The sequence below is a fragment of the Lutra lutra genome, chromosome 5 (genome assembly GCF_902655055.1).
Source record: "Lutra lutra chromosome 5, mLutLut1.2, whole genome shotgun sequence".
Lineage (NCBI taxonomy): Eukaryota > Metazoa > Chordata > Mammalia > Carnivora > Mustelidae > Lutra > Lutra lutra.
Window position 1 is genome coordinate 79,628,051 of NC_062282.1, and position 24,648 is coordinate 79,652,698.

Below are 24,648 nucleotides of genomic sequence, written 5' to 3' on the forward strand. Positions count from 1 at the left end.
ATCAACATTTTTCACAGAGCTGAAACAAACAATCCTAAAATTTGTATGGAACCAGAAAAGACCCCTAATCACCAGAGGAATGTTGGAAAAGAAAACTAAAACTAGGGCATCACAATGCCTGACTTCAAGCTATATTACAAAGCTGTCATCATCAAGACATCATGGTATTGGCACAAAAACAGACACATAGATCAGTGGAACCGAATAGAGAGCCCTGAAATGGATCCTCAACTCTATGGTCAACTAATCTTTGACAAATCAGAAAAGAATATCCAAAGGAAAAGAGACAGTCTCTTCAATAAATGGTGCTGGGAATATTGGACAGCCCCATACAGAAGAATGAAACAGGACCATTCTCTTACACCATACACAAAGATAAACAAACTCAAAATGGATGAAAAGACCTCAGTGTGAGACAGGAATCCATCAAAATCCTAGAGGAGAATACAGGCAGTAACCTCTTTGACACTGGCCACAGCAACTTCTTGCAAGAAATGTCTCTCAAGGCAAGAAAAGCAAAAACAAAAATGAACTTTTGGGACTTCATCAAGATAAAAAGCTTCTGCACAACAAAGGAAATAGTCAACAAAACTAGGAGGCAACCCAAAGAATGGGAGAAGATATTTGCAAATGACATTACAGATAAAGAGCTGGTATCCATGATCTATAAAGAACTTACCAAACTCAGGGGCACCTGGGTGGCTCAGTGGGTTAACCCTCTGCCTTAGGCTCAGGTCATGATCTCAGGGTCCTGGGATCAAGTCCTGCGTCAGGCTCTCTGCTCAGTGGGGAGCCTGCTTCCCCCTCTCTCTCTCCCTGTCTCTCTGCCTACTTGTGATCCCAATCTCTCTGTCAAATAAATAAATAAATAAAATCTTAAAAAATATTTTAAAAAAGGCTTACCAAACTCAACACCCAAAAACAAATAATCCAGTCAAGAAATGGGCAGAAGATATGAACAGACAGTTCTCCAAGGAAGACATCCAAATGGCCAACAGACATATGAAAAAATGCTCCACATCACTTGCCATCAGGGAAATTAAAATCAAAATCACATTGAGATACCACCTTACACCAGTTAGAATGGCCAAAATTAACAAGACAGGAAACAACAAATGTTGGAGAGGATATGGAGAAGGGAGAACCCTCTTACACTGTTGGTGGAAATGCAAGTTGGTACAGCTACTCTGGAAAACAGTATGGAGGTTCCTCAAGACATTAAAAATAGAGCTACCGTACAATGCAGCAATTGCACAACTGGGTATTTACCCCAAAGATACAGATGTAGTGAAAAGAAGGGACACATGCACCCCAATGTTCATAGCAGCAATGTCCACAATAGCCAAACTCTGGAAAGAGCGAAGATGCCCTTCAACAGATGAATGGATAAAGAAGATGTGGTCCATATATACAATGGAATATTAGTCATCAGAAAGGATGAATACCTACCATTTGCATCAATATGGGTGGAACTGTAGGGTATTATGCTAAGTGAAATAAGTCAAGCAGAGAAAATTATCATATGGTTTCACTCATGTATGGAATATAAGAAATAGGGCAGAGGACAATAGGGGATGGGAAGGAAAACTAAGTGGGAAGAAATCAGAATGGGAGACAAACCATGAAAGACTCTTGACTCCAGGAAACAAACAGGGGTGCGGATGGTGGGAGAATGGGGGATGGGGTAACTGGATGATGGGCATTAAGGGGGCACATAATGTGATGAGCACTGGCTGTTATACACAACTAATGAATCAATGAACATTATTTCAAAAACTAATGATGTACTATAAGTTGTCTCACTGAATTTAAATAAAAAATAATTTCTCAAAAAACAAACTACCATAGCTCACCCAATATGAAATGGGTAATTTTTTTTAAAGATTTTATTTATTTATTTGACAGAGAGAGATCACAAGTAGACAGAGAGGCAGGCAGAGAGAGAGAGAGAGAGGGAAGCAGGCTCCCTGCTGAGCAGAGAGCCCGATGCGGGACTCGATCCCAGGACCCTGAGATCATGACCTGAGCCGAAGGCGGCGGCTTAACCCACTGAGCCACCCAGGCGCCCTGAAATGGGTAATTTGAATAGTCCTGAAAGTATTAAGAAAATTGAATTTGTAATTTAAAAATCTCTCTCTACTCCCCATACCCTCCATCCAAGTCTGATTGAAATAACTGGAAGGACTTTTTTTTTTTTAACGCCTCACATATTAACCATTTTTTTTTGTTGTTGTTCAGTGAGAGCATTTAAGATCTGCTTTCATAGAAATTTTCAAATATATAATACAATATTGTTAACTCCAGTTACCATGCCATAAGATCCCCCCAGAACTTATTCATCATATAACTGGAAGTTTATATCCTCTGACCAACATTTCCTCATTTCTCTCAGTCCCATCCCTTGCCAACCACCATTCTATTCTGTTTCTATGACTTTGGCTTTTTTAGATTCCATGAATAAGTGAGAACCTACATTATTTGTCTTTCTCTGTTGGACTTATTTCACTTAGCCTAATGCCCCTGGCCCATCCATGTTTTCATAAGTGGCAGGAATGTCTTCATTTTTATGGCTTAATAATATTCCCATCTATTATATATATATATATATATATATATATATATATATATATATATATATATAATATTTTCTTTACCCATCCATCAGTTGATGATGCTTACTGTTTTTTTCCATGTCTTGGTTTTTGCGAATAATGCTTTAGTGAACATGGAAGTGCAGATATCTCTTTGAGACAGTAGTTTTATTTCCTTCAAATATATGCCCAGAAGTAGAATTGCCAGATCATACGGTAGTTCTATTTTCATTTTTTAAAGATTTATTTATTTATTATTTGAGAGAGAGAGCGAGAGAGAGCACGTGAGTGAGTAGGGAAAGGAGAAGAGGGAGAGAGAGAATCTCAAGCAGACTCCCGACTAAGTGAAGAGCCGGACCTGGGGCTGGATCTCATGACCCTGAGATCATGATCTGAGCTGAAATCAAGAGTTGTACACTTAACTGATTGAGCCACCCAGACACCCCTGTTTGTTTTCTTTCTTTCTTTTTTTTTAGGAACATCTATACTATTTTCCACAGTGGCAGTAGCAATGTACATTCCCACCAACAGTGCAAATGGGTTCCTTTTTGGAAGTCATTCAGGCTTACATTTGTTTGAAGGGGTAAACAGGACTATTGATAAGTTCCTGTTTTCATAGTATTACCACTAATAATTATTAGCATTTATGAAACACTGTGATGTTCCAAGCACTTGGCTGAACATTTCATAAGCACTATTTCACTGGGGTGACTGAATGGCTCAGTCTGTAGAGCATGCAATTCTTAATCTTAGGGTCTTGAGTTTAAGGCCCAGGTTGGGCATAGAGCCTACTTAAAAAAAAATTGCCTCGTAAGTACTGTTGCACTAAATTCTCACAACTTCATGAAGTAGATAACATTATTATATCCACTTTTTTCACACGAGGAAACGGATATTTGAGGGGATTAGGTGATTCTCTTAAAATAAAATATATGAAGTAGTAGAATAAAATATATGTAGTAGAGGCAGGATTTTAATATGAGTCCTTTGACTATAAAAGCACATACTCTTAATCACCACTTTAAAAGATGGGTTTTTACACAACAAACTACTCACACATGCACGTATACAACCTGCAGGACTCTCTTTTAAATTGAGTATTAGTTTATGTGTACCAGATCAAATTGGATACAAGGGTTCATCCCTAGCCTTTCAGTGGTCACCCACACCACTTCATGAAAGGCTCTGTGCTGTTAACTGAAACATTGCATTGCATTTCACATAAGCCATGACCTTCCCATCTTTTCAGAAAATCTCATTTCTTACAAAATCACAAGTACTTCATCTTCAGTAGAAAATAATTTCAATGGGTTTGTGTTTAAGCTGATACCATAAAATGCAGCTAGCTCAACTAGTTCAAAACTTCACCTCCTTGGGGCGCCTGGGTGGCTCAGTGGGTTGGGCCGCTGCCTTCGGCTCGGGTCATGATCTCGGAGTCCTGGGATCGAGCCCCACGTCAGGCTCTCTGCTCTCTCGGGGAGCCTGCTTCCTCCTCTCTCTCTGCCTGCCTCTCTGCCTGCTTGTGATCTCTCTGTCAAAAAAAAAAAAAAAAAAAAAAAAAAAAAAAAAAAAAAAAACACTTCACCTCCTTTCCTGATACCTCATTTCTGTTCTTACTTAAATTTCCCTTTTGAATGGTCACCATGCCTGTGCAGATCTCTATCTTAGCACTTACCTCCCGTATCATAATTGTCTCTTTATCTGTGTCCCCCTTCTAGGCTGTAACTTCCTGGGGTGTAGGCGCCAGGCTTTATTCAATTTTATATCCCCAATACATTTTGCAGGACTTGAATATAATCCCAAACAAACACCTGCTGATGAATTAATAAATTCATCAAATGCGTGGCCAAATGGGTGACCCGTCTGAAATGGCAGAAATCCAGTTCAAGTTACTCTCAGATCAGCTGTGATAATATGTGATGTAATATGTGATAATATGATAAAACAATTGGTAATTAGAAATATAATAAAACCGTACACTATTGTTTCTTTCCACACTGGTTAAACCAAAAATCGGAGAAGTGATATGAAGAAATAATGTAAGAACTGTGCCACTAGAAGTCGTGACGATGACGATTTTTGACAGTTTCTGACGGAAAGCGCTGTATACACCAAGTTTTCCGTTTGGACGCCTGGTGGTGCTACAGGCTAAAAAGTAGGAGGAGGAGCCTGGCATTTCCGCAGACTCCATCTTAGAAAAGACGAAATCTGAAAGGTACTGGGGATGGACGGGGCTTGGGAAACGTCGGCTGCAAGCTCAGATTTCAGACTTTCCTTCAAATGAATGAGGACAAGACATAAGTTGACGTTATTTCTCTTACACGACTTCCCAATTTTTCTTTTATTAAAGACAACGCGCTCAGAGGATGCGCAGGAAACTGCGAGAGAGAAAGCTGGCAGAAAAGGCAAGTGTTGAGTTTTCCTTTTCTTCCGGGGAGTATTGCCGGCGGCCCAGGAAAAGGAAGGCGGCTATTAATGGCCGGAGGTCCGGGAGATTTGGCGCTGGCTGCGGGAAAGGGAGCATCTGTGCACCTGTGGGAGGACAGATGGGAGCAGGGTGGTTTCCACAGAGATCCAAGAATATTTTAGATCCTCCCAAAGAAGAGCCTTTTCTCCCAAACAGGAAACCAGACCTGTAGGAGCTCTGCATTTCCAAACCTGTAAACTTCTTTTTGTTTTCTTAAAAAAAGGTACGAGTCTGGAATGTTCCCTCTTTGAAAAATTCTTCTGAAAGTTGCAGAATGTGCACCGCAGACATGCATGAGATTTAGGTGAATTTTCTGTCATTGGAAGGAAACTACACCATCAGTTCAATTTCCATTCTTACAGTAAAGTGCGATGCAATAGTGGGATAAGTAATTTGCTCATTCGTGGGGGAAAACTCGCTGGATGAAGAACAACCCAAGGTAAGTTTAACTGTTACAGAAAGGGGTGGTAGTAATCAGCACTAGTTTGGGACCTCCTAGGTCCGAATGATGACAACCAGTGAAAACCCTTGAGATGTACGCCCCTCGGTAACCTGGTTGTCAGAAGTCTCTGCTGAAGATGTGGTCTTCGTAAATCATTAAGAAGCTGCTCGCTTAATTCTCCAGGCTCACTAAATCCTCGAGCCTCTGGAAAGTACTCGCCAAACATTTTAATTACTGCTGGTACTTGTGCATTATATATATGCACTGCAGGAAAATTACAAGGCCATTTCAGGACTACACGGCAAATACTCAGGAAATTCACAACAGAAATACTGTCAGAAATTTTTTCCCTGTGAAGGATGTTGGATGACGCTCCTGTTGGATGACAATTCCATAGAATTGGTCATGTTGACACTTGTTTGCTCATCCTAAGAAACTTCCAGAAACAGACCACCTCTTTAAGGATCATCATCTAAAACACTCTGGACTAAAAAGAAAATGTCTTGATCTTTCCTTACAGATTTTTTCCCCCATAAATGTTAAAAATATTCCCTACTCTGCCAAACTAATGCAGAACAGAGAGAAGAGAGATATGTGCATGTGACATCACTTTATCTTCAATGAAATTAAGTTCTTTGGAGCTGAAAATAAGACATTAGGTAGATACAGCTATCATCCTTGGTATTCTTGCTTTTGGGCTCTGCATAAAAAGTAGAGGAAAACATCCCTTTCTGAATAGCATAGTTGCTGGTTTATGGCTCTACCTTTAGTAGTATTTTCTTTTCTTCTGAAGCATAGCAATGCTAATTTAGAGTCAACAAGTACTGATGACTTAGCTGTTTTTATCTTTTTATTTACTTCACAAAGGTCTTGGTTTAGAAGCAGTAGCCTCTTTATTAAGTACAGAAAAAGAATGCATTGTTTTCTCCACAGGCCTAATTTCCTTTCATCTTTCACAAAAGGTAAGTTAGCCCTAAAACTTTGCATAGACTTTGCTGGGAGGTATCCCAATGCTTGACAAGGAAACTCATCCCAATCTATCCATAAAATAATAATCTTCAAGAGGGAAGTCTTCTCAATGGAGGCCAGCATGTGTATTTTGTCATTTTTTGCTTTTCTTGATATTTCATAGGTGATGGCCCATAAATTGTGGGAGTCTACTTTTCAGCCAGACTGCTGTCCATCTCCTAAATTCAAATAACTATTTGATTGCCATTATGTAGTTTTTACTTATTTGATATTCATTTTATTTTGATGACACTAATGAGACAAAATCAAATACAGATATAAAATCACAGGGGAAAAGTGATTGATAGAAATAAATGTCTCATTATTTAAGGTGTAATCCACTGAGTTGCTGTTTAGCTTATTTATTACTATGCTAAATTTGTATTTGTTCATTTTTGCTAAGTTTTCTTATTAATATCAAAAATAATGCATTTTTAGCAATTAATAGCTCAGCATCTCCAATACATTAAAAGGAAGTGCCATTTAATATGGAGTGGCAGAACACTCCCATCTTTTCTTTGCATCAATGTTTAATACTCTCCAATATAGTTTAGAATAATCAAAGGCAGAGGATACAAAAGCATGATATGCCTCAATGAAATCTAATTGTTGATTTTTAATGTATATATAATAGCTGCTGAGAAAATAAAATACACATTATTCAACACACTGGATAATAAGCATATTTTGTAAATACAAAATAATTGATATTTCCATTTACCTTTCTAAAACTTTTTTTCTATTTTTCCAGAGAATTTGAAAAACTAAGAGAGACCTAATAATGACACTGAAGGCTTAGATGGTAGAGCAGCCCAATTGCAGATACTGTACCATATGCTCCATATTACACTACCCTGACTTTGAGAGTTGTATTGGAAGCCTGAGACTATGGTGGTATAAACAACAGAAAGAAATATTAGTGTGATAAATTTGATTTATCACAAATTTGATTGTGCAAAGCCATATTTGCTAAGAAGTTAGAAGGAATAAGGGAATACTTAAAGCCCAACCTAAGGCAAACTTACTCTATTTTACTTAGCATATACCATTGAGGAAGCTGAACTACTGCAGAATTCTATTCCAAATGCACTGTAGAGTAGTTCCTTCATTGCTAATTTCACAGATATTTTGGGCCTGAGAGTGGGGAAGCTATTGATGGTAGTTGCTGTCTGGGGGCAGGGAGTGTATATGAGGGGGTAAGTAATATTTCTAAAGATAAAAATCAGCATTCTCAAACCAACAGATACAGGATTTGCTACTAAATGGAAATTGGGGTGCACCTGGGTGGCTCAGTGGGTTAAGCGTCCAACTCTTGATTTTGGCACAGGTCATGATCTGAGGGTCATGAGATTGAGCCCGGTATTGGGCTCTGCCCTGGGCATCGAGCCTGCTTAAGCTATCTAAGTAAATACATAAATAGAAATGGGATCCAGAGTTGGTATACAGTTTGAGACATAGATGCTGAATTTGTAGTTGCTAAAGTAAAATCCTTTGCATTTTTCTGAGTTGAGATTCACAGATATAACTAATTCACCAGTGTTCTTGGACTTGAGAATGCTGCCAGAAATCCAATAGAGCATTCATGTAGCAACCAAAGTCCATAAAGATGGCAGGACTTTGATATAAACAATAGTATTCATAAGTATACCTTGAATGCCTATTCCCATGTCTACTCTTGACAACTGCCAGAACAATGGTGGCAGGAAATATCCAAAACGGGAATGGCAGATTTCTCAGTGAAAAGAAATAGATTGAGTTTAATTTAAGAATAACAGTATTGGATGGTCACTACTGTTGGCCAGATCCAAGTCTGCACTGGTCTTCATCAGAAAAGTTGCTGGTTGTCAGTTATTCTGCCCAGCTGTATTATAAAGTATTAATCCCAGAAGTCTTCCCTCCCTGGCTGCCACGTTGTTTGTCAGAGATTTGGATATAAGATATAACAAAGAGGGGCGCCTGGGTGGCTCAGTGGGTTAAGCCACTGCCTTCGGCTCAGGTCATGATCCTAGGTCCTGGGTTCAAGCCCCACATCGGGCTTTCTGCTCAGCAGGGAGCCTGCTTCCCCCTCTCTCTCTGCCTGCTTCTCTGCCTACTTGTGATTTCTCTCTGTCAAATAAATAAATAAAATCTTTGAAAAAAAAAAGATATAACAAAGAAATATCTTTAAGGTTTTTCTGGGCTACTAAAGACTTAATGAAAACTTCTAATGAAGCATAGATATTGGTTTTTAAAAACCCACTAATAAAACCCATAGATTCTAAAACAATATTGAAGAACCGTGTGTATTCTAAGATCATCAATCATGAAAGACTTTCTGGAAAACATACTGTCCTGATGTGAAAAAAAACAGTCCATCCCTGGGGCACCTGGCTGCCTCAGTTGGTTAAGCATCCAACTCTTGCCAGTACCAAGCAAGATACTTATTTCACAAAGCTCAAGCAAACAGGATTTCAAAATAAAGGTGACACAAGCAGGGGAAATGAAGAAGCTATTTTCTTTCCCCAGAATGAATATGCAACTAATGGTTTGGAAAGGGAAACTTGCATAAAAATCTTGATAGATTATGGAAAAACTTAGTTGTTTGTATCCTTAATAGAGTCAAAAGCAAATTAAGTGTTACAACAGGCCCACAGTTTCCACCTTAAGTGCCAGAACACTCCCTATGAAATGAGTTTAATATTCTGGGATTACTGTGATATTAATATAACTATAGTCATGAAAATAATAATATCAAAATACAAGTAGGCATTTATTTTCTAAATGTTAAGAAAAGGAATCTGTGATTGCCTGGTATTTTTTTTACCCAATTGCAGAAAATAAATGGGAGATCTAAAAAGTATTCTACCATTATAACATTTAATAAATCATCCATTCCAATTTTCTGGAAATTACAGGGGATAGAGGAACAGGGTAAATGATACCACAAGGAAATAATCAGACAAATTCAGAATGTAGGACATCTTACAAGACAACAGGTCTGGATACTTTAAAGAATTCAGTATCATAAAAGGGAACTGTTCCAGAATACATAGATTCAACACCTAATACAATCCTGAAACTTGGTTTAAAAATGAATTTTCTAAGACATTATTTATAATAAGTGGTTAAAAAGTTTGTAAAAGGATCTCAGGAGTACATATGAGTCTTTATCAAAACTGAATAAAACTGAGGAAGAATAATGGAAAAATAATGAGATTTAATGGGGACTGGATTTCAGATAATATCATGGAATCATTGTTAATTTTGTTAAGTGTGCTGGTGGGATCATGATTATGTAGGATAATGTCCTTAGACTTAGGAGATGTCTTCTGAAATATTTAGAGGTGAAGTGAAGGTATTTGTATGTAGAATTAAAATTTAAAAATATATAGATAGAACAAATATGGTAAATATGATAAAAAATAAGTTTCAAATTTGGATGGAGGGTAGAAGTATGTTTAATTCTTTTAACTTTTCTATATATTAGAAACCTTTCTCAATACAAATATTGAACTTTTTTATCAGAATGAGAGAAAGAGCACAAGTGGGGAAGAGGGGCAAAGTAAGAGAGAGAGAGAGAAACTTAAGCAGGCTCCACATCCAGCATGGAACCTGATGTGGGTCTGGATCTCACAACCCTAAGGTTATGACCTGAACATAAATCAAGAGGCACTTAACCAACTGAGCCACTCAGGTTACCCCAAATATTTAATTAATAGACTTAATTTTTTAGAGCAGTTTTGGGTTTTACAGAAAATTGAGCAGATAGTACAAAGAGTTCCCATATAACCACTTTCTCTCATAGTTCCCTAGTATTAACACCTTGCATTAGTGTGGTACATTTATTATAATTAATTAACCAATATTGATCCATTATTACTAACTAGAGTCTGTAGTTTATATTAGAGTTTATTCTTTGTGTTTTATGGGTTTTGACAAACACATACTGCTATGTATCTACCATTACAGTATCATAGAGAAACTATACCTCCCAGATATCCCGTGTTTTACCTCTTAATTCACCCCCTCCTTCCATCTGGCAACTACTAATCTTAATTTATCTTTTGCCTTTTCCAGAATGTCATGTAGTTGCAAGTAATTGAGTATGTGCCTTTTCAGACTGGTTTCTTTCACTAAACAATATGCATTTAAATTTCCTCCATGTCTTTTCTGGGTTGAAAACTCACTTCTTTCATGAAATATTTTAAATACAAAAAGATAGAAATTTTAAACACCTAACAGCAAATTGCAACATATATATCTTATTTGGTACCCGATTTAACAAAGTATCTCTAAGAAGATATTTTAAAAAGATAATTGGGGAAAATTCAATACTTGCTATTTGCTATTATGAAATTATTACCATTGCTAGATGTGATAACTGATTTGAGGTTATGTTAAAAATGCCCTTATCTGTTAGAAAATAAAATAAAAACGTTGATACATTCACATGAAGAAATTTTCCAACTATTTGGAGATTTTTGTGTGGCCCAAATGTGTCAAATTTTAGGGAAATGTTAAGTGAGTGTGGTGCAAGAGAGATACAGGAGTAAGAACAATATTTCACATCCATGAGAAAGTTATTTGAATACTGAGCTTTCCCTGAGTTTGTATAGTTTTCTGTTTCTCTTGAGCACGAAGATGGTAACCTAGCCACCACCCAGACGCACACATGCCCAACCTCTAAATAAAAACTGGAACCTGCCTACTCAAAGCCTTCTTTCATCCTGGGACTGAAGTTACTCCCTTTCAGTTTCTCAAGTTGGTGTTTTCCAATTTAAAAAAAAATGCCCCTTCGATCTGTGAGAAAACTGGAATGGAAATGCCATGGTCACTATGGGTGCAATGAAAAAGTCTTTGGAAGTACAGATAAAAGGTTGAGACACTACATGAAAATACTCCATTTAGATTGGCATCCGTCTGAAAGGAGTAGGATGTTAATGTTTTGGATAAAATAAACACTCGGAAAGGACGCGGGGTGGCGCTGCAGCATTAAAAGTAGAACGAAGAGAGAAAGCTGCCAGCCGGCGCTCCTTAACCCAGATGCTGTGCTAAAGAAACAAGCAGGAAGAGGAGGCTTTCTAAGGTGTTTCCAACGGGAAATCGGGGTCCTAGGCGTCTCCACTTATGACCGTACCCGCAAGATACTAGATGATAGAGTCCGCCACGACGCGAGCTGAGACTGGGTCAAGTTTGCTGGGAGACCAGAAAGCGATGGAGGCCGGAGAGGGAAAAGAACGCTTTCTGAGACAAAGGCAAGTCTTTATATTCTTTGTTTTGCTGGGCATAGCTCAGGCTGCTTCTGAGCCTAGGCACTACTCAGTGGCTGAGGAAACGGAGAGTGGCTCTTTTGTGGCCAATTTGTTAAAAGACCTGGGGCTGGAGGTAAATGAGCTAGCTGCACGGGGGGCTCGAGTCATTTCCAAAGGGAAAAAAACGCGTTTGCATTTTGATAGGCAGACCGGGGATTTGTTGTTAAATGAGAAATTGGACCGGGAGGAACTGTGCGGCCTTGCCGAGCCATGCGTGCTACCTTTCCAGGTGTTACTGGAAAATCCCTTGCAGTTTTTTCAGGCTGCGCTACGGATTAGGGATATAAATGATCATTCCCCGGTGTTCCTAGACAAAGAAATAATTTTGAAAATTTCAGAAAGTGTCACTCCCGGAACTACTTTCCTGATAGAACGTGCCCAGGATTTAGATGTAGGAAGTAACAGTCTCCAAAGTTACACAGTCAGCCCCAGTTCCCATTTCCATCTTAAATTACAAGACAGTCCTGACGGCATATTACCACAGCTGGTATTGGACAAAACTCTGGATCGCGAGGAACAGGCTGAGATCAGATTAACTCTCACAGCACTGGATGGCGGGACTCCACCCAGGACTGGCACTGCCTTGGTTCGCATCGAAGTCTTAGACATCAATGATAATGCCCCCGAGTTTGCAAAGCAGTTTTATAAGGTGCAGGTTCAGGAAAACAGCCCCATTGGATTTCCGGTTGTCATAGTCTCTGCTAGCGATTTGGATATTGGAACGTATGGAGAAATATCTTACGTATTTTCCCAAGCCTCTGAAGATATCCGCAAAACTTTTCAAATAAATGCAAAGTCAGGAGAACTCTTTTTAACACAGAAACTGGATTTCGAATCCACTCAGACTTACACATTAAATGTTCAGGCTACAGACGGTGGAGGACTTTCTGGGAGTTGCGTGGTGTTTGTTCAAGTGATGGATTTGAATGACAACCCTCCGGAACTGACTATGTCAACATTTATCGATCACATCCCAGAAAACTTGGAGGAGACCATAATTGCTGTATTCAGGGTTTCAGATCCTGACTCTGGAGACAATGGAAGAATTATGTGCTCCATCGAGAACAATCTCCCCTTCGTCCTAAAACCATCAGTAGAGAATTTTTACACCCTACTGTCAAAAGGAGCACTAGACAGAGAGAGTCAGGCCGAGTACAACATCACCATCACCGTCACCGACCTGGGGACCCCCAGGCTGAAAACTCAGCACAACCTAACGGTGACGGTGTCCGACGTCAACGACAACGCCCCGACCTTCAGCCAGACGTCCTACACCCTGCGCGTCCGCGAGAACAACAGCCCCGCGCTGCACATCGGCAGCGTGAGCGCCACCGACAGAGACTCGGGCGCCAACGCCCAGGTCACCTACTCGCTGCTGCCGCCCCACGACCCGCAGCTGCCGCTGGGCTCGCTGGTGTCCATCAACGCGGACAACGGGCAGCTGTTCGCGCTCAGGTCGCTGGATTTCGAGGCGCTGCAGGTGTTCGAGTTCCGCGTGGGCGCGGCCGACCGCGGCTCGCCGGCGCTCAGCAGCCAGGCGCTGGTGCGCGTGCTGGTGGCGGACGCCAACGACAACGCGCCCTTCGTGCTGTACCCGCTGCAGAACGGCTCGGCGCCCTGCACCGAGCTGGTGCCGCGGGCGGCCGAGGCGGGCTACCTGGTGGCCAAGGTGGTGGCGGTGGACGGCGACTCGGGCCAGAACGCCTGGCTGTCGTACCAGCTGCTCAAGGCCACGGAGCCCGGGCTGTTCGGCGTGTGGGCGCACAACGGCGAGGTGCGCACGGCGCGGCCGCTGAGCGAGCGCGACGCCGTCCAGCACAGGCTGCTGGTGCTGGTCCGGGACCACGGCGAGCCGCCGCTGTCGGCCAGCGTCACGCTGCACGTGCTGCTGGTGGACGGCTTCTCGCAGCCCTACCTGCCGCTGCCGGACGCGGCGGCGGCCGAGGCCCGCGCCGACCCGCTCACCGTCTACCTGGTGGTGGCCTTGGCGTCCGTGTCGTCGCTCTTCCTGTTCTCGGTGCTGGTGTTCGTGGCGGTGCGGCTGTGCAGGAGGAGCCGGGCGGCGTCGGGGGGCGGCTGCTCGGTGCCCGAGGGTCCGTTTCCGGGCCACCTGGTGGACGTCAGCGGCGCGGGGACCCTGTCCCACAGCTACCAGTATGAGGTGTGTCTGACGGGAGGCTCAGGAACCAATGAATTCAAGTTCCTCAAGCCAATTCTTCCCAGTTTCCTTGCTCTAGGTGAGGAGAGGATTAGTGAAGCAAACCCCAGTTTCAGGGATAATTTTGAATTCAATTAAGTATTAAATAATAAGGGTCTACTGAGCCTAGTCTCAGTTGATTTGTGGGAAGTTCTTTTTTACTGCCTTGTCCATTGGGGTTCTTTTTATTTGGTAAGCAGCTATCCTGTTCCAACTTAGTGCATGTTACTGGTGTTTTTAAATGTGTTCACTTGTGCTTTAAGGAATGCAAATTTCCTTTGTTTTCTTTTTGTTGATTAGTCTCACTGTAACTTAATTCAACTTAAAGTGTGAAGGTAAATTTTTGTATTTTCGGAAATCTTTCATTTTTAAGTTAGAGCACCTTTTTCCAAACTCACCTTCCGCAGTTCCTAGGTGATTTTGCAGAACTTAAAATTTTAAACATTTTTAAATGTTTGCAATTGCTACATAAGCTTATTCTTTTTCCAACCCAGAATATTGTGTTTGTATATTCTTTTAGACTAGTATAACTTTTATTCTGTTAATTCATATTGACTAAAACCATTAATATATGCATATTCATTAACAACAAAGCAACCTATCACACTTTTCTAAATATGTACTTCCTTAAAGTGTCCATAAATGAAGATTATGATTCCTTAGAGATTGTGATAACCTTGGCTGCTGGATTCTACAAACCATTCACATCAAAAGTGCTCGGTCAACCACTAATATTCTCAAATTAGCTACATAAATAGCATGTTCAGTTGTTTTCAAAGCCATGCAATTCTTAATGCTATCGAAGTTTTTTTCTTTAGGGCATCTGGGTGGCTCAGTGGCTTAAAGCCTCTGCCTTCGGCTCAGGTCATGATCCCAGAGTCCTGGGATCAAGCCCCACATCTGGCTCTCCGCTGAGCAGGGAGTCTGCTTCCTCCTCTCTCTCTGCCTGTCTCTCTGCCTACTTGTAATCTCTCTGTCAAATAAATAAAGAAAATCTTTAAAAAAAGTAATTTTTTTCTTAAACCTTTGCTCATTTCTGTTCCCCTTTAAGAGTTACCAGTTTTAGCAATTACAGACCATCTGTTAACTTTGAGCGCATCCTTAAAATCAAAAAGATATGAGGAAATAAATCTAAGTCTTTGTCCTTGACTAAATTTTAGAAACTTCAAATGTAGTTTGGCACTGCATTTTTTTCAAAAAGTTGGAGCATTTATGATTCCATTGGAAATAAGCCTGTATGGAAAAGATTTATCTTATTCTGGCTATATATATATATTTTGCACCAGCTACTTGGTCTTTCCCTTTTCAGTTCCCTAGGCTTTTCAAAGCCTTTTTTTCTTTTTAGGTTCTTGAATATGTTTGTCAATAACTCCCCATTTATTGTATGATTAGCACAGTAATTGGAGGATTATAGGTTCTCAATAAAAGTTTTGAATAAGTGATTGAAAGAAAAGTGTCTTTATTTCATCTTGTGATATTTTGATATTTAAAGACACTGAAATACTCATAAAACAAAGTTTTGGAATTAAATGCTCTCTGATATATAAGGAATTACATATATAATTTTTGGTTATTAATTGAACTGATCACTGTTACTGACAGATTATGCAGTTATCAGTCCCTCTTTCCTTCAATATATTTTTTCTTTCTCTCTTCCTAATTTGAGCTTCCTCTCCTGCCTTCTAGCTTAAGGAATATATATGGGGAAATTGTGTTTTTGAATTTATAATTTCAGTTTCCTTGTATAATTCTCTAAATGATTCATCCAACTTTATTTCTTGCAGTTCAATTTCAGATCTATACATTAAAACACATGTTTAACTATTAATGTTCTTCAGCCTATATTCAAATTCTTGTATCATTTTATGTTTATTTGCATGAGCTATACCATTAAAATTACAATATGAATTTTAAAGTCCTTTTGAGATTAGCAGTGTGGAGCACTGCTGATACTTAGTAGGATCTTGGGTAAATCACATAATTTCTGTTCCCCCAAAATGCTAATAGCTATTTCTATAGCTTGAAATTATGATCAAATAAGGTACTATAAAGATACAGAAGTATAATTGCTGTTACTTATAGTATTACTAGTAGTAAGAGTAATCCTAATAGGTGATCCTCCATGTTACATTCCTGAAAATCGTGAAGATGCTAGACTGACCTCTTGATATTTGAGTTATTTCACTTCTCTGCCTAAAACCTTGGAGTATCTTCCTTTTATTCTTAGAATAAAATCCAAGCATCTGTTATTTGCCCACAGTTTATTTCTCCATCCTTCTATTCTCACTTATTCTTGAGACAGAAGTTTTGGGTACACTGTCCTTTTATTATCTAGAATAGCTATATTATACTGTTGCAGGCCTTTACATATCAGTTTCTCATATATGTTTTCTTCCCATTTTACAGTCTTAGTCTGTAAGACTTAGCCTGTAAGACAAACATCTTATCCTTCATCTTCCAGATTAAGTGGCAAAACTTTGATGAAACTTTTTCACCAACCACCGGTCGAGTCAGGTCCTCCTACTGCATGCTTTCAGTGCATTCAGTACATTTCCTATATAGCACTTTTCACAGTTTGTTTGAACATATATTTAAAGTCTGTTCACCCCATTAGATGGAAAACTATAAGATATATAGACACGATTTGCCTTGTTACCACTATATGCCTAACTTCTACAAACTCAACGTATATCCACAGATAAAATACAGTTATACAGATGAAACAGTTAATATAGTTTACATAGATGAAACCAGCAATTGTAAAATTACTGTGAAATAAGAAGAGGAGAAATATCTGTGTTCCTTGAGTGATTGTGAAGATTTGAAAGGAACTGGGCATTTGTGGCCTCTGACTATGACATGACCTATTATAATTTTTCATCACCTGGCATGAAGTCATATTTTATAGCATTTTTTTCCTGATTATAAATGTAACTCATTCATGGACACTTTACAAAATCGGGAACATAAGAGAAAAATGCAAGTAGGATATGAAGCATATCATCATTTAGAATTTAGAGCAAAATCCTTTAAAGTTTATGAGTAATAACTGCAGATGGGCAGGAAGAGTAACTCTAACAGCAAAATCATATAAATCAGCAAAAACATGTAAATGAGGACTCTTATCAAAGACAGTGGGTTCTTTTTATTTCCCTAGGTTGTGTTTTTTTTTTAACTCATTTAACACAAGAACCTCCTCCAGTAGCATCAAATGGGCTACTCCGTTTATCAAGGGGAATAAGCAATTAAAAAATCAAAACACCCATCCACCCGGCCTCCTGCCCCAACATAGCACCTTCTCTAAGATTTTTAAGCTACCAGTGAACGCATGGTGGCGCTGTTGACTAAGACGGCGAATTAAACCACGGGCGTTGTGCGCACTCTGTAAGGCACGTAAACTAGGGGGTTGAACGTCTGGGCAGATTTTAAGCAAGCAAATCTGAGATTTGGAAAGGATTATTCGCTAGACTTTCTTCAAAGGTTGGAAGGCAAAAGACTGCGTTTGTTAGCACTGCCGGACGCTTAGTTTGGCAGTATCTCCTGGAAGAACGTGGCCGAAAACACAATGGAGGCCAGATGGGAGCGCTTTCTTAGACAAAGGCAAGTCCTATTTCTCTTTGTTTTTCTGGGTGGGTCTCTGACTGAGTCTGAGTCAAGACGCTACTCTGTGGTCGAGGAAACAGAGAGGGGCTATTTAATAGCCAATCTAGCAAAGGATTTAGGGCTAGGGGTAGGGGAACTGGCTGTGAGGGGAGCCCAAGTTGTGTCTAAAGGGAACAAAGAGCATTTTCAGCTCAACCATCAGACCGGCGATTTGCTCCTGCATGAGAAATTGGACCGGGAAGAGCTATGCGGCCACACGGAGCCATGTTTACTGCACTTTCAGATATTACTGCAAAACCCTTTGCAGTTTATTACAAATGAGGTTCAAGTCGTAGATGTAAACGACCATTCTCCGGTATTCTTTGAAAATGAAATGCAGCTGAAACTCTTAGAAAATACGCCACCAGGAACCGTAATTCCTTTGGAAAATGCTGAGGACTTGGATGTGGGAAGAAACAGTCTCCAAAACTACACAATCGCTCCTAATTCCCATTTCCATGTTCTCACACGCAATCGTAGGGATGGAAGAAAGTACCCACAACTAGTGCTGGACAATGCGCTAGACCGTGAGGAGCAGCCAGAGCTCGTTTTGACCCTCACGGCGCTAGATGGGGGCTCTCCACCCCGGTCGGGGATCGCCCAGATCCACATCCTGGTCTTAGACATAAATGACAACGCCCCAGAATTTACACAGTCACTCTATGAGGTTCAAATTCTAGAGAACAGTCCCATTAACTCTGTTATTGTCACTGTCTCAGCTTCTGACTTAGATACAGGAAATTTTGGGACAGTATCATATGCATTTTTTCACGCTTCTGAAGAAATTCGCAAAACTTTTCAGTTAAATTCAATCACTGGTGATATCCAACTAGTCAAATATTTGAATTATGAGGTTATGAATACTTATGAAGTGGACATAGAAGCTAAGGATGGCGGGGGCCTTTCAGGAAAAACCACAGTGATAGTTCAGGTGGTTGATGTGAATGACAACCCACCAGAACTGACCTTGTCCTCAATTACCAGTCCTATCCCTGAGAACTCGCCAGAGACTGTGGTGGCTGTTTTCAGTGTCTCAGATCCTGACTCTGGAGACAATGGAAGAATTATGTGCTCCATCGAGAACAATCTCCCCTTCGTCCTAAAACCATCAGTAGAGAATTTTTACACCCTACTGTCAAAAGGAGCACTAGACAGAGAGAGTCAGGCCGAGTACAACATCACCATCACCGTCACCGACCTGGGGACCCCCAGGCTGAAAACTCAGCACAACCTAACGGTGACGGTGTCCGACGTCAACGACAACGCCCCGACCTTCAGCCAGACGTCCTACACCCTGCGCGTCCGCGAGAACAACAGCCCCGCGCTGCACATCGGCAGCGTGAGCGCCACCGACAGAGACTCGGGCGCCAACGCCCAGGTCACCTACTCGCTGCTGCCGCCCCACGACCCGCAGCTGCCGCTGGGCTCGCTGGTGTCCATCAACGCGGACAACGGGCAGCTGTTCGCGCTCAGGTCGCTGGATTTCGAGGCGCTGCAGGCGTTCGAGTTCCGCGTGGGCGCGGCCGACCGCGGCTCGCCGGCGCTCAGCAGCCAGGCGCTGGTGCGCGTGCTGGTGGCGGACGCCAACGACAACGCGCCCTTCGTGCTGTACCCGCTGCAGAACGGCTCGGCGCCCTGCACCGAGCTGGTGCCGCGGGCGGCCGAGGCGGGCTACCTGGTGGCCAAGGTGGTGGCGGTGGACGGCGACTCGGGCCAGAACGCCTGGCTGTCGTACCAGCTGCTCAAGGCCACGGAGCCCGGGCTGTTCGGCGTGTGGGCGCACAACGGCGAGGTGCGCACGGCGCGGCCGCTGAGCGAGCGCGACGCCGTCAAGCACAGGCTGCTGGTGCTGGTCCGGGACCACGGCGAGCCGCCGCTGTCGGCCAGCGTCACGCTGCACGTGCTGCTGGTGGACGGCTTCTCGCAGCCCTACCTGCCGCTGCCGGACGCGGCGGCGGCCGAGGCCCGCGCCGACCCGCTCACCGTCTACCTGGTGGTGGCCTTGGCGTCCGTGTCGTCGCTCTTCCTGTTCTCGGTGCTGGTGTTCGTGGCGGTGCGGCTGTGCAGGCGGAGCCGGGCGGCGTCGGGGGGCGGCTGCTCGGTGCCCGAGGGTCCGTTTCCGGGCCACCTGGTGGACGTCAGCGGCGCGGGGACCCTGTCCCACAGCTACCAGTATGAGGTGTGTCTGAGGGGAGGTACAGGGACAAATGAATTCAAGTTCCTCAAGCCCATTTTTCCCAATGGTCTGGTTCAAGATACTGAGTGAGACTTCAGCAAAGCTCCAATTTTAAGGATAGTTTAGGTTTCATTTACAGAATAGTGAAAAAATTATTTGTTTGGCTATGGTTGTTTTCTTTTGGAATCAATCTAGTTGATAACATTTTGTTTATATATTGATTTTACTTTGTGTTGTTAATCCTTGCATATTCTTCTTTCATCTGCTTCCTTTCTTACTAAGGCAGTCTTACTGCCTCCTTGGCTTTTTCTAATAGGTGAGCAAAAATACTTTTCATTTTGGTTTAATGAAGATTTCTAACAGGTTTGCTTTAAGGAACTCATCTCAAATTCTATATCTAGAGCAATGTAGATAGAGTTGCACACTAGTAATCTTATAATTTACCCTTATAATACAGTCAGACATTGTTCTTTACAGCATACTTAAAGCAACTTTGTAGTTACTGAAGTTTGTGGATTGTTAAAAATTTGTTTTCCTTATGATGTACCTTCTTTAAGGTACAATATGCTTTTAAGGACATAGTAGTCAAGTGAAAGTAATATATTTAGTTCACTGTTTTGACATTGGCAATTAATATTTCAAAATTATATGCATTTACACTGACAAAAATGCACACAAAATATAAGCTATAAGTCAAATTACTCTTGGAATTGCCTAGAGTATTTTCGTGATGACTGAAGAAAAAAAATTAAGTGTAGAGCAATTTGAACAAAAGATTGTGCCTTTCCATTTTGCATGAAAACTTTGTTTAGTGAAGCATCTGATGTGATGACAATTTAGTTTGTAAATTCTGAGATATAAATGTTATCAACCCAAAAGTCATTTTTTAAAGATTTTATTTATTTATTTGAGAGCGAGAGAGTGGGAGAGGGGCAGAAGAAAAGAGAGAGAAAGAGAATCTCAAGCAGACTCCAGCTTAGCAGGGAGCAGGAGGTGGGGCTCCATCTCAGGACCCTGAGATCATAACTTGAGGGGAAACCAAGTCCTGGGCTCAACAGGTTCAGCCACCCAGGGGTCCCAGCCTAAGCATCATTTTTTTTAAATTTTGAAGAAAGCACATGCATATATGATCTCTAAATGCATTATGGTAAACATGGTGTCCCATCCAATCCTACTTTTAAAATTAATATCTAGGGGGGCCTGGGTGGCCCAGCCAGTTAAGGCACTGACTGTTGACTTTCAGTTTGAAATTTTAACTTCTTTGCTTGAAGTGTTAAAAAAAAGTAGATTGTGAATGTCAATTACTCAATTACCAGTGGTTAAAACTAGTGAAGTAAGTTAGCATACCTTTTATAAATCTTTCTTAGTCCTTAAATATGGCTTTCCTTATAAATGAGGACTTTATTTTTTTTTAAGATTTTATTTATTTATTTGATAGAGATCACAGGTAGGCAGAGAGGCAGGCAGAGAGAGAGGAAGGGAGGCAGGCTCCCTGCTGAGCAGAGAGCCCAATGCGGGGCTCGATCCCAGGACCCTGGGATCATGACCTGAGCTGAAAGCAGAGGCCTTTAACCCACTGAGCCACCCAGGCGCCCCTCCTTATAAATGAGGACTTTTAAAATGTCAAAGTTTTTGTATATCCCACTACTTTTATTCTCTATACTTGCTTTTCAGAGTAGTTTCCTATATATTTTAAAGCTAGAGATCTGTTAGTTGTAATTCTGAGTTACTTTTATGTCTAATGCTGATATTCTTAGCCAATAGTTTGGTTGAACATAGATTTTTTAATTTAAACTCATTTTCCTTCTGTTCTTCTAGTATTCAACACTATTGATAAAAAAGTATGAAATCAGTATAATTGTCATTCTTTTATCTGTAAACTTCTTTACTCTATTTTTTAAAAAGTAATTTCTATGCCCAGCATGGGGCTCTAACTCGGGACCCAAGTACCAACTGAGTCAGCCCGATGCCCCTTCTTTACTGTTTTAGATTTTTTTTTCTTTATTCTTGACGTTCTGGTACTTGCTAGGTCCCAACCTGAGATCTACACAATATATTGATTTGTTTGTTTGTTTGTTTCAGTAACTTTAGGTTTTTTTTTTTAACTCGTATTTGGTCAGCTTTCACAACAACTTTTTTTTTAATTTTTAAAAATATTTTATTTATTTATTTGAGAGAGAGAGAGCATGAGAGGGGAGAAGGTCAGAGGGAGAAGCAGACTCCCCATGGAGCTGGGAGCCCGATTCAGGACTCAATCCAGGGACTCCTAGATCATGACCTGAGCCGAAGGCAGTCGCTGAGCCACCCAGGCACCCAACGACTTGTTTTTTTATTCACAATTGTTATTTCCTTCTTTTTTGTTTGAGGAAATTAATGTCATTTACTCAAGTTCTTTCCATATTGTTCTGAATCTCTATTTCTTATGTATACATTCTTTTATCTGTTGAGTCCATTTTTCATTCTGTTAGTCATCCTCATTTGCTTGGTGATATTTTATTGACAACTCATACTCTTTGGAGTTTTCCCTCATACCAGTACTGGTTTTGGTAGTCGTGTGGAAGAGAAGAAGAAGGAGTCTCAGGGTGGGGTCCAGCACCCGGCTCTACAAGTCTAAGCCTTAATTAAGAAGCTTAGCTCAGGGCGACTGGGTGGCTCAGTGGTTAAAGCCTCTGCCTTCGGCTCAGGTCATGATCTCAGGGTCCTGGGATCGAGTTCCGCATCAGGCTCTCTGCTCAGCAGGGAGCCTGCCTCCTCCTCTCTCCCTCTGCCTGCCTCTCTGCCTACTTGTGATCTGTCAAATAAATTTTAAAAAAATCTTTAAAAAAAAAAAGAAGCTTAGCTCAGCTCTGTCACACACAAGTAGAAATTTGAGACCAACACCTAATGATGCGTTTGATCAGTGTCCCAGTCTTCCTCAGATGGTCCTGCTCTGCATTTGCTCCATGAGGCAAATTCATAGAGAAGGTCACCCTCTGCCTCTTGTTTGTCCTGGTAATGGCTGAGGCTGTAGACAGGGGAGCTAATGGAGACATTTTTTTAAAAAGATTTTATTTATTTATTTGACAGACAGAGATCACAAGTAGGCAGAGAGACAGGCAGAGAGAGAGGAGGAAGCAGGCTCCCCACTGAGCAGAGAGCACGATGTGGGGCTCGATCCCAGGACACTGGGATCATGACCTGAGCCGAAGGCAGAGGCTTTAACCCACTGAGCTACCCAGGTGCCCCTAATGGAGACATTTTTTACTTTCTAATCTGCAGAGTAAACAAGCTGGTTCTGAGGAAAATTGAGTTGTAACTGAAGTAATTGATACATGGGGATAACCTACAGGAAAAAAATTAAGGTCTTGATTAATATATATGACAGTGTTGCACATGGTAGTGCTGGATGACCAAGAAGATTTGCTGCAAAGCTATCTTGTATTATGCACTGAGCTGGTGCCACCCAGAACAAGGTGGTAACCTGGATGGCAATCTGAGTTACAGGACTATTTTGTCAATGATCCAAAGCTTCATGGTACTTGATGTTTAGCATGTGGGCCCACAGCTTTGAAGTATGGAGCACTGAAACATATCTAAGCTTCAAAGTCATAGACGCAACCAGGCACAAATCATTGCTATTATTAAAGACTAGATGTCACCTCTGTTTGACATGGTCTAGGACCTATCCCAGGTTAACCTGTCATTCCCTGAACCTCCATGGATGTCTACTCAGCTGACAGTTTCTCTGTTCTCTTGATCACTGAGTTGACTCAGCCATCTTCCTCTTTCAATGTTCTGTTCTTGTTCAGTGATATGGAGGATGAACAGGAAACCCTCAGTGAACTGCCATTTTTTTCCTAGCATTTGGGGGATATCAACATCATTTGGACTTCATTACAGAACTATTAATGTGAGAGGTTTCTGACTGGAATGTCAGAGACTAATGGGTTCAGATTGCTGAAGTCAGTTATCTCCAGCTAACAAGGATTATCTATGAGGAAGAGCTTTGATGAGAAACTCAACTTCTAAAACAATTGATGGTTTATTAAAAAAAGCAAAATTGTGTTGTCTAAATATTGTCATTTTAATTGCCTAAATTTTTGGGATGCCTGGGTGGCTCAGTTGGTTGGGCAGCTGCCTTCGGCTCAGGTCATGATCCCAGTGTCCTGGGATCGAGTCCCACATCGGGCTCCTTGCTCATCAGGGAGCCTGCTTCTCCCTCTGCCTCTGCCTGCCATTCTGTCTGCCTGTGCTTGCTCTCTCTCCCTCTCTCTCTCTCTGACAAATAAATAAATAAAATCTTTAATTGCCTAAATTTTTTAAATCTTTGGGCAAATGTTTTTTTTTTTCATGCTAAATGTCTTATCCTATTCCAGATTTAATCAGTAATCAAAAACTTTCCAAGAAAACTTTTTAAAAAACTTTTAAAGGCCCAGAACTGGAATTCTACTGAAGTTTAAGGGGCGCCTGGGTGGCTCAGTGGGTTAATCCTCTGCCTTCGGCTCAGGTCATGATCTCAGGGTCCTGGGATTGAGCCCTGCTTTGCATTGGGCTCTCTGCTCAGCAGGGAGCCTGCTTCCCCCTCTCTCTCTGCCTGCCTCTTTGCTTGCTTGGGATCTCTCTCATTCTCTGTGTCAAATAAATAAATAAAATCTTTTTTTTTTTTAATTAACACCACAGACTCCTGGGTGACTCAGTCGTTAAGCGTCTGCCTTCAGCTCAAGGCATGATCCCAGGGTTCTGAGATCCAGCCCTGCATTGGGCTCCCTGCTCGGTGGGAAGCCTGCTTCTCCTTCTTCCACTCCTCTTGCTTGTGTTCCCTCTCTCGCTGTGTCTCTCTCTGTCAAATGAATAA

General features: G+C 41.4%; 2 protein-coding genes across 2 annotated transcripts; both read left to right on the plus strand.

Moving 5' to 3' along the window:
* Nucleotides 1-8,863: 8,863 nt before the first annotated feature.
* Nucleotides 8,864-14,911, plus strand: LOC125100089 (protocadherin beta-2-like). The gene has a single exon (XM_047729941.1). It carries the CDS (start codon nucleotides 11,639-11,641, stop codon nucleotides 14,093-14,095), a length of 2,457 nt encoding a protein of 818 aa, XP_047585897.1. The 5' UTR covers nucleotides 8,864-11,638; the 3' UTR covers nucleotides 14,096-14,911.
* A 2,481-nt stretch (nucleotides 14,912-17,392) lies between these two features.
* On the plus strand, nucleotides 17,393-19,988 carry PCDHB3 (protocadherin beta 3). Its single transcript, XM_047729945.1, has one exon. The coding sequence runs from the start codon at nucleotides 17,562-17,564 to the stop codon at nucleotides 19,902-19,904; it is 2,343 nt and encodes a 780-aa protein (XP_047585901.1). The 5' UTR covers nucleotides 17,393-17,561; the 3' UTR covers nucleotides 19,905-19,988.
* Nucleotides 19,989-24,648: the final 4,660 nt, after the last annotated feature.

Coding starts and splice junctions, on each gene's coding strand:
- LOC125100089 (XM_047729941.1), top strand. CDS start 11,639: ATGATAGAGTCCGCCACGACGCGAGCTGAGACTGGGTCAAGTTTGCTG.
- PCDHB3 (XM_047729945.1), top strand. CDS start 17,562: ATGGAGGCCAGATGGGAGCGCTTTCTTAGACAAAGGCAAGTCCTATTT.